This window comes from Loa loa (genome assembly GCF_000183805.2).
Source record: "Loa loa unplaced genomic scaffold supercont3.7, whole genome shotgun sequence".
NCBI lineage: Eukaryota > Metazoa > Nematoda > Chromadorea > Rhabditida > Onchocercidae > Loa > Loa loa.
Window position 1 is genome coordinate 473,992 of NW_018108187.1, and position 17,472 is coordinate 491,463.

The 17,472-nt window shown below is 33.0% G+C and overlaps 5 protein-coding genes across 5 annotated transcripts in view; 3 read left to right on the plus strand and 2 right to left on the minus strand.

Annotated features, from left to right (window-relative positions):
• LOAG_16546 (kinase domain-containing protein) overlaps window positions 1–2,488 on the plus strand; it is a gene marked incomplete at its 3' end in the record, with an annotated part of 13,328 nt that extends 10,840 nt beyond the window's left edge. The window contains exons 19-25 of the mRNA XM_020449199.1: window positions 260–449; window positions 656–811; window positions 1,005–1,157; window positions 1,315–1,407; window positions 1,656–1,798; window positions 1,876–2,004; window positions 2,330–2,488. Coding sequence (XP_020307323.1) covers window positions 260–449; window positions 656–811; window positions 1,005–1,157; window positions 1,315–1,407; window positions 1,656–1,798; window positions 1,876–2,004; window positions 2,330–2,488 — 1,023 coding nt within the window. The remainder of the gene's footprint in view (window positions 1–259; window positions 450–655; window positions 812–1,004; window positions 1,158–1,314; window positions 1,408–1,655; window positions 1,799–1,875; window positions 2,005–2,329) is intronic.
• A 1,641-nt stretch (window positions 2,489–4,129) lies between these two features.
• Window positions 4,130–6,161, plus strand: LOAG_16547 (hypothetical protein; the record flags this gene model as incomplete). The annotated part of the gene is made up of 5 exons (XM_020449200.1): window positions 4,130–4,329; window positions 4,678–4,737; window positions 4,998–5,166; window positions 5,294–5,545; window positions 6,135–6,161. 5 exons carry the CDS (start codon window positions 4,130–4,132, stop codon window positions 6,159–6,161), a joined length of 708 nt encoding a protein of 235 aa, XP_020307324.1.
• Window positions 6,162–6,555: 394 nt separating this feature from the next.
• On the plus strand, window positions 6,556–10,221 carry LOAG_16548 (E3 ubiquitin-protein ligase RFWD2; the record flags this gene model as incomplete). Its single annotated transcript, XM_003142002.2, has 9 exons — window positions 6,556–6,787; window positions 7,522–7,684; window positions 8,133–8,276; window positions 8,376–8,484; window positions 9,020–9,137; window positions 9,335–9,452; window positions 9,650–9,774; window positions 9,899–10,047; window positions 10,159–10,221. The coding sequence occupies 9 exons, from the start codon at window positions 6,556–6,558 to the stop codon at window positions 10,219–10,221; spliced, it is 1,221 nt and encodes a 406-aa protein (XP_003142050.2).
• Window positions 10,222–11,284: 1,063 nt separating this feature from the next.
• LOAG_06467 (hypothetical protein) lies at window positions 11,285–11,647 on the minus strand (the record flags this gene model as incomplete). Its single annotated transcript, XM_003142003.1, has 1 exon — window positions 11,285–11,647. One exon carries the CDS (start codon window positions 11,645–11,647, stop codon window positions 11,285–11,287), a length of 363 nt encoding a protein of 120 aa, XP_003142051.1.
• Window positions 11,648–11,928: 281 nt separating this feature from the next.
• Window positions 11,929–16,280, minus strand: LOAG_06468 (hypothetical protein; the record flags this gene model as incomplete). The annotated part of the gene is made up of 11 exons (XM_020447148.1): window positions 11,929–12,099; window positions 12,228–12,348; window positions 13,026–13,222; window positions 13,564–13,654; window positions 13,913–14,068; window positions 14,210–14,438; window positions 14,540–14,708; window positions 15,151–15,258; window positions 15,370–15,477; window positions 15,720–15,832; window positions 16,241–16,280. The coding sequence occupies 11 exons, from the start codon at window positions 16,278–16,280 to the stop codon at window positions 12,022–12,024; spliced, it is 1,410 nt and encodes a 469-aa protein (XP_020302590.1). The 3' UTR covers window positions 11,929–12,021.
• Between the last annotated feature and the right edge of the window lie 1,192 nt (window positions 16,281–17,472).

Genomic DNA, 17,472 nt, shown 5'->3' on the forward strand with positions numbered 1-17,472 from the left:
TATATATATATATATATATATATATGTATACGTCTTTATATATACAATTTTATTTGAATTAAACTGTATTCATTGTTTAATAGTTATAATTTTGTTTAAATATTTTTTTCTTGTTTTAATATTTTGTTTTAATATTTGTTTTAATAGCTCTAGGGATTTTTATTCACTTCGATGAACTGTTTCAGTGTTTTTAACCCCAGTTTCTAACAATTGCTTGGAAAATTTTGATGCTTTGACAAGAAAATTTTGTTTGTTTTAGTTACTTGAGCGAAAAGAAGGTGCCGATTTGCATGAATATGTGTGCAGCATGCGTATTGATGCTGCCGAAGAGAAAATTGATAATGATCAATATAAAGTCGATTGTGAAGGACAGTCTGAATTTGTTGAGAAAAGCGCATCGGAGATTTTAACCACTGAAAAAGATGCCGATTTGCTTGGATTAGGGACTGGTATTTGCTTCTAAAATTTCTAATCTTTGGTCATTTCCGGCATACAGTTAATAGACTTTTTATGATCTGTTCTGTCAGAGAGTGTTCAAAAGATGCCGTCCAGTAATTTTTGTTGCGTTTAATGAGGCTTTTTTTTTCTGCTGCTCGCATATTTCATTTAATTAATGTTTTACCTATTAAATCCTGCAGTTATTAGCAATTTTTAGATTTTGATACTTTGTATTCGCCTAGTCGTGTGCAGTTGGTGAATGGTGTAAATGATGGTACCTTATCGTTAACAAGTGTTTCCACACATAACGCCCGAAATACATCTACATGCATACCAGATAATGCTTCTTCCAACCTTAACGTTCATTTTGGAGGTTCGCACATTTTTGTAGTTTCTTGGACTTCACTTTTTTTTAATTACCAGTACCTAAAAGTTATGTAGTTTCGCAGATTTTCTCTTTATTTTTAGTTTTTTAAAATATTTTAGTTGCATTATCGGAGCAGAAATTTTTCGTTTCACTTTTCTAGTAAAATTTTGTTTCAAGATGATAAACTAACTTATTTTAGATAATGATTTTTATGGGGATGAAATACAACGTGATGTTTGTGCACCAATTTTTCCCACTGTAGATGCTATGGCTTCAACATCAGAAATGAAAAGTGATCCATTTTCTGAATTTTTAGCATGCGCAAAGGATAATACAATTCCACCACTGAAAAGTTTGTTATTAAATCAGCTGTAAATCTCTTTTTACTTGAATATTTTGAAAATATAAGCTAAACAGTAGCACGAATAGAGTCGATTTGTTTCATATTACTTATCTCAGGTATTTGTTCGAACTTCGTGTTAGAAATTTCGAAAGTTCTAAAACTTTAGATAGTTCAGCAGAGACAAGTAAAGCTCCATCGATTAATCAGCAACAACCGAATTACAGTCGAGCAAAATTTGACTCATTCAGTTCTATTGGAGGTAATATCCATAGCTTATCCTTCAGATTCCTATTTATTGTCTTTTGGTCTTCGTATTCTCTTTCGCGGATGTATGTCTATGTATGTCTACTTAAAAATTTTTGAAGATAAAAAATTTGGAGTGCGACAAAGTTCTATAGCAACGAATATGAGTGAATTTTTTTTTCCAGAAATTTCATTGAAATTGAACTGAATGGGTGGGGAAATGATTAATGGATTTTAATACTTGCAAGCTGGAATATTTTTCAGGTGGCAAGCCAAAGAATTTAGAGAACGCTTTTGATGATCTTCTCACTTCGCAAGGCTTTCAAACGTCTACAAAAACTATAAAATCTTTAGATGAAATGAAGCAGCAGGAAGGAATTAAGGAGCTAGATCCTGTTAAAGTTAAAGTAGGTCTTAAAAGTATTAGTCAATTAATTCTCTGAGAATTAAGTACTTCCATACATTTTGGAGTGTCTCCTTGCAGGTGAAAGAGTGGACGAAGGGAAAGGAAAGAAACATTAGGGCCTTGCTAGGATCGATGAATAATATCTTGTGGCCAAACGCTGAGAATTGGGTTCAGCCAAGTATTGGGGATTTGCTAACTGCACAACAAGTAAACTGGTTTGTTTACGAAAAAAGAACGAAAAATGGAAATTTTTATGGAATGCTAAGGAAAATAAATCTGTTCTGAGTAAAGTTTGTTAGATGATAGCAAAAAAAATTTTATGAGGCACCTTTGAATCACGATCTTTGAATTTGATTGCAATTTTGGCCAAATGAGTGATATTAATTCTTTACAGAGCTTGATATTGTGCTGACTTATTTAATCACTGAGTTTTACCTGAGCTTAAAGTGAGTTAAATAATATAACCGCCTAACCAAAATCATAGAAAAACTCTTCAGTTTCATCTTAACTTTATCTTACATTTTCTTTACAGATAAAGAAGTATTACCATAAAGCGTGCTTGGTAATACATCCGGATAAGCAGGTTGGCACTGAGAATGAAAGGTTAGCCCGTGCCATATTTACGGAATTGAATGATGCATGGACAGCTTACGAGAATGGTGGTTCACCATCCATTCGGTTTCAAATTTAGACGTCTCTATAAGAATTTTAATATTCTCATTTGTTTGTTTGATGCAGCTTCTCTTTTGAGCCGACCTTTGTAGGAAGTGTTACCTTATGGAAGAACAGTTTTTAACCATGAAAACACCCCATTTAATCGGAATCATCAAGTTCCTAGTTTATTTGCTTCACACGAATTTAGACAGACTATAGCGTTATGCGGTGTCTTATTGGGTTCCCGTAATTTTTGAGAAATATGTTTCTTGATTAAATATACTGTGAGATATCCAGATTAGATGAGTACTGTGGCATATGTGATTGATAGTATATATTTTGTTAAATGTAACATTGGCGCTTTACTACAGCACATGTATATATAATATCGTTTAGTTTTTGTATGCTTTGAGCTTTCGTCTTTCACTTATTATAATAAACAGTTATATGTCTTATCTAAAAATTTTACCTTAAGTGGGTATAAATTCAGTAATTGTGATCTATTAATTGATCGTCTTTTTTTTCTTTTTTTGTAACAAATAGCATTTATGGGCAGTTTGCCCATCTCATTTATTCTTTGGAGTCATCTGGTATAGTAAAATGAAGCATACTTTTTGAAACAAAATTCATGTTTATGATAAGAATTTATTAAAGTCAGAGAAAATATCTAATTTGGTCGGGGAATGTTACGCAATTGTTAAAACTCTTCGTACGGATTTAAGAACCAGTCCTATTCCGGTGTAAATTTACAGTGCTACAATCTTCGCATTGTAAGTGGCTATTCGATTCGCAGATTTGTCAATTTTAATTCCTAATTTAGGTTTCACGTGCAAACCTTTTTATTTTCTGTTTATTCACTCGTTTTTATAATTTGTACATGTTTCTATTTTAGAAATTCACAAACTCTGTAAAATAATTGTGCTGTCTGTTTTTCCGAACAGTTCTCTGTTGTCAGAATCTTTGTGATAATGGTAGAAAGGATCTTTTAAAATAGACTAAATTCTCTTTGCTTCCAACTGGAACAAGCAAACAAACTTCTTATTCAGCACTGGATGAAAGTTTGGGAAAACAAAACTACTGCAGCTTCAACTGGAACAAACACTTATTCGGCCTCGGATGAAAAGTTTTATTGGTCTTTAGACCTGTTGTGTCAGCGTGAAGAATTTTGTGGGTCCTTTCAAGATTTAAGATAAAACTGTATTTAAACGTACTGTAGAGATAGTAGAGTATCTAATGGTTCGTTGTTTAAGAAAGAGAATCATATGCTAAGAGAGAGAGGAGGAAGTTTATGAGCTTACGTACACGTCGGAAAGGCATGTTACCTTTACAGATTCCGAAAAAGAGGAATTTCATAGTTACTGGGTGACCTCATAAAATGCGTTAGCGAACTTTCTTGTAATACGTGGGGTCTACGCTGGAACAAAGTTTGAGCACTTCCAGAATTGAATGCTCCACGCTCTTACAAACAATTTCAATAGTACTGATCCTTTCTTTTTCATTGGAATCATTTAAAGCAGTCGCATAGCTCGAGGCGAAATGGCTTGAAGTGAGTGGTTTGCCGTGATCATCACAGTCATTAGTGCACGGGAGCTGATGATTTCTAATAGTGTGTCGTGTCTTCGAATTTAGTGGATAATGAGTGCATCGTACAGGTATCGTCGAGTGGCGTGTTGTCGTGATGTCAGCAGGTCGATACATCCGTAAACGTCCAGGAGCTCAGTCGATTTCCGAAGATGAAACAACAGAGAACCCCACCCGGAATGCTAATGATCCGCTTGAGCATTGCGCCTCATCGTCCTTGTTATCTGAGTCATCCATGCTCTCTACCTCAGGCTATGAACACTTGCCTTCCGTCTCCTTCAAAAATCTCTATGATTGGTGCGTTTTTCATATTTCCTCACTCTTCCACTTCTACTTATCTATTTCTCTTTAACCAAAAAAGCAAAGGAAGAAATCTCGCTAGAAGTGATTTTTCTTAACCGGATTTTCTTGACAGTACGGATTACTTTACTGTTGAAATGGGAATCTTGGAACTTCCCACATTACAAAGTTTCATTCCACGTTCCTCACATACTCCTTGGTATTGTTAAATTCATCTAGCAGCTAATACTCTCTGCATCTTCATTCCACAAGTTAAAGTGAACTGAAGCTCTTTGAAAGGATTACTTGTCACTTTGAAGAGTATAAATATTCGAGGAATTGTGTATTGTACTTTTATTATTTCAGTCCGATTTGTTTCCAACTTTTCCGCGAGCCGTACTCAACGTTATGTGGTCATTCATTCTGGTATATTCCATTGATTTTCGTACAGCAATATTTCTCAGATCCGACAATGCATAATTATTTATATTGAAATACAAGAAGGGAAGAATTTCAGCAATAGATGCTGAATTTTTAAGTGATTTCATTTTCCTTAAGAGGCATAGCGTAATCGCTACCCTTCCGTTGATGTTATTTTTTTGTTGCGAAATTTTAACAAAATAATTTGCAAACACTATTTCATGTAATATTTTTCGATGGGAATTTAGATGACATGATTGTTGCAGCCGTGAATGTATCAGTGCACATTTGGAACGTTCTTTGCGATGTCCTGTGTGTAGTCGAGGTCTGGATCCAAGATCTGGTCCAATTGTCTTTCCTAATTTTACGGCAGCTAGCATCGTGGATGCAATCCGACGTAACATGAAAACAGCGCGCAGTCTTACAGCCGCCAGTGTTGGTTTTTATGGCCATTTAATTTTTTCACCTTCAAATGATATTTTTTCGCAAATAATATAGCTGTTTGGGCTATTTCTTTATTACTTCTGCCTTCATTATGTTTCACATTTTTTTCATGTTGCAGGGTAGAAATGAGGGATTGGAGTTAACAAGCGAAAAACTAATTGATTTGGCTTTAAATGCAGACGCTCGTTTTCTGGATCATTTTATGGATCTTCTCAAAAAACGACGTGAACAGATAAGTAGTAATGTCACTCGGAGAAAAAACATGCTGCTGAACGAGTTTATTGATGAAATGATTACACAACGAGAAGAAAAGCTCAAACAGCTTCAGAATGAGCTATCGATTTTACGAAATGATAAAGCTTCGGTCCAGGTGACAACATCTGTCCGATATCTAATTTTTGTTAAGGCAAAAAAGCTTCTAATCATTTTCCAAGCAGTTTTTTTTGTAGATCTTTGAGTTAACCCATTTTCAAGAGTTTCTTAGTTGAATTTTTCTGGTGTACCGACGACGCTCTACCTGAAAACATGTTGTTTAATATTTTAATTATCATCCAACCGACTTCAACCTCATTATAAAGGGTTAAAGTTAGCTAACGCGGCAATCGAAACGTTGAATAATTAAAAGAATTGAATTAACTCTTCTAAGCAACTTTTGGTATATATATATATATATATATATATATATATATATTTGGCTTCAATTTTATTGTTCTGACCTTCATTTTTGCCAGGTTAAAAGGAGTAGTTTTCTTGCATATTTATTCTATAAATGTTTCTGATGCTATTCACTATTTCGCGTTTGAACAAGGCCATACCTGATAGAACGTCAGAAAAAGTTTCTGCGTGGAATGGTGTTTCGGCTGTACATTCATTCCCAAGGTGCGGTAGAAATTGGTAGGTCGGGTTTTCACTTTAAAAACTGAAAAGCTCAATTCACCTACTCGTTTTGTCGTCTTCAGACTGCTACTGTATCCAAACCTCAATAAAAAAGATTTTCAAACATTCGGCGTGAGACCGCAGTTGTGGATGAGTGGTTTCAAGCAGAGAAACTAGGGACTTTTATGTTGAATAAGCGTTCAGTTCCTGCAGTTTGCTTTGGAAATCACTTAGTAAGTAATCCTTAATTTTTTGTCTTCCATCTTTAGTCACGAACCACTCTCTACTATTCCTGTCTTGCACTTTTTATGCTGTTAGTTTTTGTTTCATTACTGTTCCTAGGCTGAATAATCTACTGAAAAAGGCATCGTTTATGTCGTGCAACTTTATAGTTGGAATTCAGTCGTTCTAATTTGAACTCATATTTTCAAATTGGAATAGAATTTAATAATTCAATATTTGTTTTTCTGTATTGTATATTCCATTAATTTATTATCGTTCATTATGCAGGCGTTGATGAAAGACGAGCCGAGTGGTAACATTGGCACTCATTCACAGCGAATGGTACCGGATGCCAGTGGCTCACAAGTAGTGCATTCTGCATCAGCTTTGAAAAAGATACGATTTGATGATGATGATGATGATGCTGATGAAATAGGAAAATATCGTAGTCGTCTTCAACAACATATGGCCGGTTTAGAGCAGGCATACTTCAGTAGGCGTTTAAATAACACAGGTTAGCTTTGTCGTCTCTTATAGGCAAATTTCATTCCTTTTGGAAAAAAGAGAAATTTTGGTTGGAAAAATTTTAGAAAAATGAATAATGAATGCATTTTGAATACCTCTCTCAATTTGGATAAGGACGAAATCCTTATCCAAATTCTTCAACCCAATTCTGTAAACAAAATCTATATCTGTGCGTTCTTCGACAAATAGTAACCTTGGGCTATTTTGATATTACACTGTTTGTTGTTGATATTTATAAATCCATAATATGTACTTCGTCTGAAAGTGAGTCGATAGTGACAGTATGCTTGCTAAAAAAATCAAATTTCAGTGCCAGTCTACACATAGATTTATAAAAACTTCATCAGTGGTAGTGCTTGTGTTGTAACAAAGAGTACTTTTTAAGATGTTTTGGAATCGAGAAATGCCGTAGGAATTGGATGGGAAGACTTTATTCTTTTATGCTTCGTTCTAAAAAAAACATTTCTGCATACATCCTTTACCCAGCCGTTGTTTGTTTTCTTGATCATTCCAACACAGGCAAATTTATACTAATACAATACAGCTTTCCGTGTGCAGCATATTGACCTTTATAATTTCATTCTTTCTAGTGTTTCCATTTGCTTCTAATTCATAGGCTTAGTAACTCCGATTCACCTTTCTCATTCATCTTATTTAGCTTTCTTCCAAAAAAGAAGGTTTCATATATTTATATTTACTCACTTTTTTTTTCTTTGTTTGCAGAATCTAGGAGTATCACGGACGACTCATTGGGTTTCTCTTGCGATACGCTTGATGATTTTTCACAAGTATTACATGGTATGTCGCAATATGGTAGTTTTCGACGCTTGGCATCCTTAAATTATAATGTAGCAGATGCAACAGCTGCATTATCTATTGTCTCAAGGTGATGAACTTTTCATTTATGATTATTCTTTTTCTTATTCATCTATTGGATTATTAGCATTCTAGCCTAATCTAATTTTATTTAGCCTAACTCAAGTCCACAATTCAATATCTTTCAGAACCTATAAACGAAATAGTGCTATTAGAAAAGAGTAATATTCTTTTAATTTAAATGAAGTCCAAAAAAAAATGAAGTCCAATATAGAAATTGGAGATATGAGACAAGATGAGTATTTCTTAAAAAATTTATGAAGCATTAGTACTTGTCTTATTCAGAGTGTTTGAAACAGAATGGTATTGCAACCTGAAAACCATGTTTATGTTACTGCAAAAGAATATGTCCATTTTTGCATCAGTAGTCCTTAGTATTGATTTGTTTGGAGAAATTTAAAGAAAAATGAACTGAAAATATTGATGTTAGAAACCGAAGGAAAGAGAAATCTCTTCAGCATTGAGTTCGATAAGGATGGTGAATTTTTCATCTTGGCAGGAGTTGCTAAACGTATAAAAGTATATGAATTCCAATCAGTTATTGAAAACACGGATACTTTGCACTACCCTGTTACGCAGCTTCAATGTACGTCTAAAATCAGGTCACTAGATTTTTCTCTGAGTTTCTCTGCATTTTTGTATCAGTGGTCCTCGGTATCAGTTTGTTTGAAGAAATTTAAAGAATTATAATCTGTTTGCAGTAATGTTTCATGGAATCCATATTGTAAAAGCACTCTTGCAAGCAGTGATTACGATGGAACAGTACAACTTTGGGATACCTCACTTGCAAGATCAATTAGACGTTATCAGGTTTATCTCTTGATGATATATTCCATGCCTTTTTATCCTATTTAGCGAAATTTGAACTAATGAAGCTAGATTGCAGAATATTACCTTTTTCAGTAATTTTGTTGCGGAATGATTTTAGCTTTATTCATTTAAACTGCATTCAAACTGCAAACTACAAACAATTGCATTCAAACTTTTGTAAGATAAGATTTAATCTGATTCTTTATGAAATTAGTTCGGAATAAATTTTTGCTTTTTTATGAACACGAGAAGCGATGTTGGACTGTAGTCTTCAACAGTGTTGATCCGCATTTAATGGCTTCTGGATCTGATGACGCCAGAGTGAGTTTTGATGGTCATTATGTTCTTATGAATACTTTGAATTAAAGTTCTTTGAATGTTTTTTTTACTCCTATAACTCTCATTTGATATAATGCAAACTGTTTTCGCATAGCAGCAGAAATGAAAAGCTTATTCATAATTGTCGTGCTAATCTTAACGATTCTTCAATATTCTTTAAAATAATGACCTGTCAGATTTTATCTACATGTAATAGGTAAAACTTTGGTCAATTGGAGTAGATCGTTCAGTGGCGACAATCGATGCTAAAGTCAATGTATGTTGCGTTTGTTTCAGTCCAACGCAGCGAAACTATCTTGTTTTTGGCTCTGCTGGTAATGACTATATAATATTCAAATTCGATTTTTAGTACCACAAAATAATGGGATTATGAATATTATTCACAACCTTTGAGCACTTATGTTTGTTCCACAATGCTGGCCTTTGATTTCAGTTGCTATAGACTTTGTACTCATATAAAATTGAAGAACTCATAAGTCGAGAACTCATACAAATTTTCAACGTATCATAGATCACTGCATTCACTTGTACGATATTCGGAGACCGCTAGAACCAGTTAATGTTTTTCGTGGTCATCGAAAAGCAGTATCGTACGTCAAGTATTGTAGTGAAAATGAAGTCGTCTCGGCGTTAGTTTTTATCTTATTTCTTTATTTTTAATTTTTCGTTAATTAATAAATGCATCCGAAGAAACTGTGTGTATGCAAGTGATATCATTTTATGCATTTCATTTATCTCTAGATTTAATTTTAAAAATTTTAAAAGTATACTTTATAAAAGGAATTTTGAGCTTCTGTTTTTATGTACATCTCAACATAAAACACAGGTCTACCGATAGTAATCTCCGATTGTGGGATGTGAGTAGCGGAAAATGTATACGTACAATGAAAGGTCACCAAAATGAAAGAAATTTTGTGGGTCTAGCAACTGATGGTAATCACATTGTATGTGGTAAGTTATTTTAATATAAGATTAGATTTGAAATGATATTTTTTTTGTTTAAATTTTTTTTTGCTTTGATGAGACTTTGCGAATTCCACTTATTTTTATTGAAGCTATGAAAAAGTTACTACAGGATCGGAAAATAATCATCTCTATCTGTATCATAAGGGTTTATGCGATCCGTTAATGTGCTATGATTTTGGTCGTGCGGATAATACTCGTTCTGCTCTTCTGGCAACTGATTCTTCTTCTGATTTTGTATCTGCAGTTAGTTGGAAAAGGGTATATATTTGTTATCAAATTGTATTATGCAGTATACCAAAACTCATCTTTGGTTGATCTTGAACATGAAGCTCAGATTTCGACGCAGTAACTCACTGAAGAATATTTTAGAATTCGAATATTGTTGTGGCAGCGAATAGTCAAGGAACAACGCATGTATTTGAACTTATTTAGTATATCGGGACGTATTTTTCTCTTTAAAATCGGTGAAATAGCAGATGTATCGTTCTGTTTTGTTTTTTGATACATGTCTTTTTTAAATCTCATTTTTGTCTTTCAGCATATTATTGGCATTTTTATTCGACTGATTTGATAGGACTTTTTGGAAAGAAATTTCACTTTCTTCTCTTTCGATGTTTATTATGGTTTAGCAGTGGAAAATTCAAGTCTTTGTAATAGCGGAAAATTAGTTCCTTATATTCAAGAATGCTTCATTGGAATTGAAAAGGATTCGAATTGGAATTACTTCATAGTTCTTTGTAGCAAGCTTACTAAATGTAACATGCATAATGAATTCTGCTGAATTCCGTAGTGCATTTTTTAGTTAGATTAGAATGACAGAGTAGATTTTATTTTTCTATTTATCAGCAATGGCGTTTTTTTTACGATTTCCGTAGAAAATAATCACGATAAGAATAGTTTTGTATTACTATAGGCTTATTAGCTAATATTATAACTTTTTTCTTCATAATTCACGTTAACCTAGGTCTGCAACGGATTCTGGATTCGAGATGGTTGCAGTATGATTCTTCAATTCCCGTAGTCTACTTTTCGCAAATTTTTAAATGAAAATTTTGCAAAATTGTTATGCGAAGCTGTTCTACTGGTAATGTTCGCAGATGTGCACACAATTTCCTATTTTTATTTTTGTGATTCTTTCACGTATTCTGATGTTATTTACATAAAATTATTTACTTATGATTATTGATGAAACAGCCGGTAACTGATGCTGGTAATTACAGAGTGCAAAAAAAACTGGTCCTTGTTAGTGTTAAGCCATGCGGTTTCTGCTTTTTGTCCTCTTTAATTTTAATTTGAGCTTGTAGTGTAATAATTTGTATTTTTATGGTAGTTGAAGCCAATTGTTATGGGATGATAGGACGTAAGTGATGCTATATGTGGCTTTTGGTAGGATTCAAAACATACTTCTATTCCAATAAAATGAAAAGAATGTCCGTACACATGATTACATTATTATGAAACATCAATCACACTATATACACTTGTGCGTCCCATTTCATGAACTTCCCTTGAAGGCTTTGAAAGAACGACGTGGTGGTAGTGAACTCGTTAGAGGATCTTTTAAAGTAAATTGGAATTTAAACAAATGCCGATTTTTTCTTGTTATAGAGAAATGTGTAGGAAGCACGAATTTCTGTGGGTCTACAGTTCGCTGATGATATAAATTAAAAATACAAACTGCATAATATTCCCCAATGGAGCCGGCACTATCTGCCGTCGTTCTTTCCTTTTTCTGTACGAGAAGTATGGATTTTCGTGGGATTTTGACAGTTGAATGGTAAGAAGGAGTTTCAGGTGACAGTCCGCAAGTGTAAGGGAATATCGGGCATTTCATAAAAGTCGATATTGATGGAGACATGTTGCTCATGTCAACTAATTCAAACTATAAATTATTGATATAGTATCTATCTTACCACCAGTTATATACAAACATTTGGATTTTTGAGGTATTTTTGAATAAGATGAGAGGTTGCAATGGAACGCACGAATAACGGTAATAATGAATTCTAGGTTTTACTTTACAAGAAGTAAAACCTAAAATACGGCAAGTGATGGGGAGGGATGTTGTCGCTATGGCCAAGCCGAAGAACATAAATATGTTGATGGTAACAAGGATTTTGGTAAAAACAATGCTGATAGTAATATTCGTGATAGCGATAGTACTAACAACGGCGACAATGGAAAGATTTTGGAAAGACGGTAACGTTGAGCAAGTAGCTAACGTAAATTTTATCAAAAAAACAGTATTGGATCTGCTGTCGAATTCTTTTCCTTTTCGTTCATGGATCCTTCGTCAAAATATTGTGCATACTGTAAATTAGAGATTTAATGAAAAGATATATTCAATTCAAATCCCGAATTTATTGACTATTTTTGGGATTTTTGGTTTAAGAATTTGCAAGAATTAAAGATATACGGTAGAAATGTTTAGAACATACAGCATCTTCGATCCATCGGAATATGTGAACATTGTATGGAACATAGGGCTGTCTGATGAGGTGTTCTTGAACTTCGAGAAATCGTTTCAAATCTTCTAGCGTTATACGCTCTTTGCTTGGCCTGCAATCAACATCGCAAATAAAATTTCATAGTTGGCATTTTTTGCTCCAATCACATTCTGGTTTCTAATTAGTAGTAATTATAAGGCTAAAAGACAAATTACTCCATCAACTCTTGAATCCTAATTTAAATCTGAAGCTTTACTGATCATGAAATCATGATGCATCGAAATTTGTCTTATTATTAGTTTGTCATATCCTCTCATTTTCTTATCTTTTTTTTTTGTCTCTTATTTCTTATATATGCATATTTCTTAAGAATATTCCAGTAACTGTTCCGTCCTAAATTTTTTTCCGATGGACAATCCGGAGTGTCTATTATCCTCTTCATGCTAAACAATAAATCGTGCTAAGATAAGCAGGCTAGGAATACTGTGATCTTTATGTTTCATATGAGATGTTCTATTAGTCATACATAGATTATTATACTCATTAAGTAAGCATTATTTATCAGCTTTTGTTTTATCTTATACGTCGTTTTCTTACATCTCTGAAATATACCTCTTTATAATACCTCGAATGCTCCTCAGTAAGTAAGTGATAAATACTTGAGTGGATGAATTAATTAGTCGTTTATCAAATTACAGCTTAATATGAAATTCTTCGTGTAAGATAAGATGTTAGGCAAACGCATATAAAATAAAATGCTGATAAGAGATATTGATATAATATCTGTACCTTGTCTTTTTGAGAGCTGCAATAATCCTCATAGCTTCACGAATATCATCACTAACACTTGCAAAACCGCGGCGTGCTCCACGAATCTTTCGACCGAAATAATGTAGTTTGGTGAATGTTCGTTTGAGTGTTGAACTACACAAGTCTAACGATGCTGTTATCACTGCCAAACCAATTATCACATAAGCAATCACTAACTGTAAGAAGTAATCATAATTGATATGTAATGAATTGAATTAATAATTCGAAACAAAGCATCATTCCTTAAAACAAAAAAGTCTCTACTTTATCTGAAATTTTCATCTAAATTTATAATTTAGGACAAAAGAAAAAAAACTTCAAAAAAATTTCAGTCCAGCTTATTGAGATAATAATCATTTTTTAGCATCACGGAGGTTTTGAAGCACCAGATAAGCCAACAAATAAACAATCAACAATCCAGCAATCCATTCTTCAGAAAGATAAAAGAGGATTTCAACTACAATTCAGAAATGATAATGACAAAATTTCTATTTCTACAAAATAAGAAATAACTAACAGCCAGATAGAACTGATTCCTAACATGGATATTCCCAAGACCAATCGTTGTGATAGTATTGAATGAGAAAAACACACCGTGCATAAATGACCTATAAAATGGCTTAGTCTGATTCAAGACTCTTTTAAAGAACCTATCGATTCTTCTTGTGAAATAATTAATGTAATTATTTGAATCTTAATTTAATATGCGTCATATCACTTTTACTGCTTGTTTATTTACTTTTTCCAAACCATGCATTTTGACTAATTTAATCTCCTTCGACTTCATTTTTCTATATGATGGTGACATGTTGTATACTTTATTCCACTTTATACTTTGCATAAATGAAATAAATATTCATACTTACCAAATGGGTCCCTTCTCAAAAGTATTGAAAAGCATACTGCCAATGGCACAGTATCCAATGATCAATCCAAAGTAAGAAGCGATAGGTAGTTGTACTCGCCCTTCCTCATCCTCGTCATCAACTAACACACTCTGTGGTCTGGTCGTCCGTCTTTTTCTATAATTTAAAATAAATTTTAGTAATGTGAAGGATGATTATTGCTAAGTAAACCTTTAAATGATGATTAAAAAACTAGCAAAATGTCACAAAGAGGGAATTTAATATAGGCTGGAAAATAGAAGAAAAAACGACACTGACCTAGAATCGATAGAATCGTCATCATCTTTGACACAATCACGAATGGCATCTATTATGGAACTAATCCATTCAATCAGTTCTAATAGTTTGCTGTATGATCGTATTACAATTTCTGACAGAAATTTACCAATATCAGCTGCAGTGATGAACATCAGAGGAATACCAACAAGACCAAAAAATACCGTAAACAATCGTCCTGGATTGGTACTTGGTGTTACATGATCATATCCTGAAATATTAGGACTAAAATATTTTTATAATAGTGATCAATTTTGTAAATGTAATTTGGATTTGTATCCAGAGGGAAAAAAATTGCAATGTTTAACGAACCAGTAGATGTAATGACAGTTAAAGCGTATAATGCGGAAGCAGCGAATGACCATCGTGTGACAAGTTCTTCCTCAGAATCAGTCCATAGTTGACCATTCAATGTGAAACGATCGTCATATTCGTGTGTACTTGATAAAACTGATAGCAATGGACGTATCCGCCGCTCGACCTACATATCGGATTATGATCGTAGCTGCGACATTTGTATAGCTACTTTTTTTGATCCCAAATATCTTTGTAACATTTAAATTATCAGAAAGAGACTAATTCAAGTTTACGTTGCACAGATAACTTAATTCATTTTTCTATTTTATCATTACTTCTCTTCCTTTGATTTTCCTTTATCCAAAAATGATTATTAGAAAAAATATTCCATTTCAATTAGTTTAAATTTTATTTCATCCTTGTCCCTTCAGCAGATTGTCTCATCTTTCTGGTATAATTAATCGAAAAGTGTGTAAGAAAATTCTGCATTTATTAAGAGTGAAAAAAACTATTTCTTTAGATGCCAATTACCACATATGCATAAATTGATTTATCCCTTTTTCACAATTCCTTTGATAATGAATAAAATGTTTTGTAATTTTAAGATCTATTTGTGGATCACATACCAATGATCGTGTAGTGTTATCAGTAAAATCTGGCATACAGATGCTGAATGTCTCATTGATAATCATAGTGTACAGTTTCAGCACTTTTTGCAATTTCGATCGACGATTCTGTAAGTTATATTATTGTTGAGTTCCCTTAAAGGACCCTTCTTACATTCTGAAATTCTTAGATGACGAAATGTGTTGAATCGAATGCAGCATTCATTAATTACGTCATACCTGTAGTTCGTTGTCAGCTTCTAACCAAATGAAGATCAAAGCACCGATTGCTATGTATGTTAGCAATAACATGATGAGACCAACATGCGGTATGAGGATTTTTATTACCTAAAACTTGTTCAAATTTAATAATTACCATCTCAGTATCATAATACTCTTAAAAAGTCCGATTATTTGATCGCGGAAACATACAGTAGTTCAAGTTGATAGAACAAACAATTTATGTTAAAAAGTATAGTTAATCAGTGTTTCGTTGCAACTTTGAATTATATCATTACAGTATCTATCTTTTAAAAACTGTATTCTACAGTTGTAAACAATTTTGAGAAAAAACATAAAAAACATAAAACCTTGATAATGCGCTTTGGAAGCGAGTCTGGTGGCGATTCTTCTTCAGAACATACTGAATTACTGTCACCTTTCCTCAAGGGATACTCATCCCATTTTACCTTACCAATTGTCTCTAAAATTTTTCAATATATTTTCTATTATTTGAAAAATTTTATTAAAAAGGAATAATTCTAATGAAACTATTCTGTATTTTAATTCTGAAATTATTGGATGTGAACTGATTTTTGGTTTAGATTATTTCTGGTCCAGATTTTGTGGCTTAGTTTAGATTTTTTTTTCTGGTTTAAAATATTTCATGATCAAAGCTTTTTAGTCTTACAACTACTGGTTAAAGTTCTGCACCAAATACTCTTCCATTTAAACCTTAAATTTTTGAGAAACAATTTCAACAAATTTCGATGTAATAATTTTTTTTGAAGAACCTTTCTTATGCATTTTAAATCTAATAATGATACAAATTCAACTGCCGACTGATTAATTATCACTGAGCCCAAAATTTTGGAAAATTGCAAAAACCAACCGACAGGCTTTTCGTTAGATGTTAAATTCTTCAGCTTCATTTATGCTAATGTTATTATCCCAGTCTTTGTATTTGCCGCTATTTTCTAACTAAGATACGTTTCATTTCAAATTGAGAATCCGATTTGTCATCAGTTCATTTGCATATTGAAAAATAAGGTGAGTTTGTAATGAAACATAAGCTGATTAGAAATAAATGGACTGCTGATCGGCTACAACTTATGTCATCACTTCAAGCATATTCATTGCTTTATTCTGCTCAGCTCTATTCTTATTTCCGGTTTCCGAACTCATCAGCTATGAACAATAAACAACCGATGAATACCATTACTTAAGGAGGCAAACATTTGGCCATTGTAAGGTTTGTTACTATCATTAATCATTTAATGGCGGTAGTCTGTTGCTATGTGGCGTGTCACATAGCAAACTACAAATATTCAAAATTAAAAGAATTTTCGCCCAATGTAAAAAATAAAAATTAGACATATTCTAAAATGTTATTTCCTTCAAAGATTTTCGCAACAACCTTTGAGAATTGCGTTGCATTAACTCAAATTGAAACAGAAAAATTGATTACTGTAAGCATTCACAAATTCATAGTTATGCTTCAATAAAATCCATTTTATTCCTGCAAATCTATTTTGCTACTATTTACTAATTGTTGTTTGCTGTCCGATTTTAATTGGTGACACCTCTGGCCAACGCTTCTTCAGCTGAGTTATTTTAAGTTTCACACTTTCATTGTAGAATGATGACAGTATCTAAAAATTAATTACGAACAAATTTATATCAGTTGCACTTTTAGATGTAATGTGTGATAATGGGCTACACTATCAGCTGACTCTAAACATCAATTTATCAGAGCATTCGGCACTCTCTTTGTAAAGCTAATCTGAACTTTAACTGGTAAAATTAAATTCAAATCTCTTCCGATTATTTGATGCATAATAACTTACAGTTACCACTATCGCAATAGTGGCAATCTTTTGGTAACTTCTTAAACCATTACTCTTCTTGTTCGGTATTTTCATTTAAAAAAAAATCGGAGCTTGCCTAACCTTTTAGGAATTGTCTGATAAAGGAATTTGTGATAAGAAGAAAGAAGAAATGGTAAAACGTTTGGAAGTCTAAAGGAGTTACGAAATAAAAATTCTGAGGCCTTTTCTTATATAATCCATTTTCATTAGACAAGCTTATTGCTAAAGTAACTATAAGTTGCATACTTAATAATGG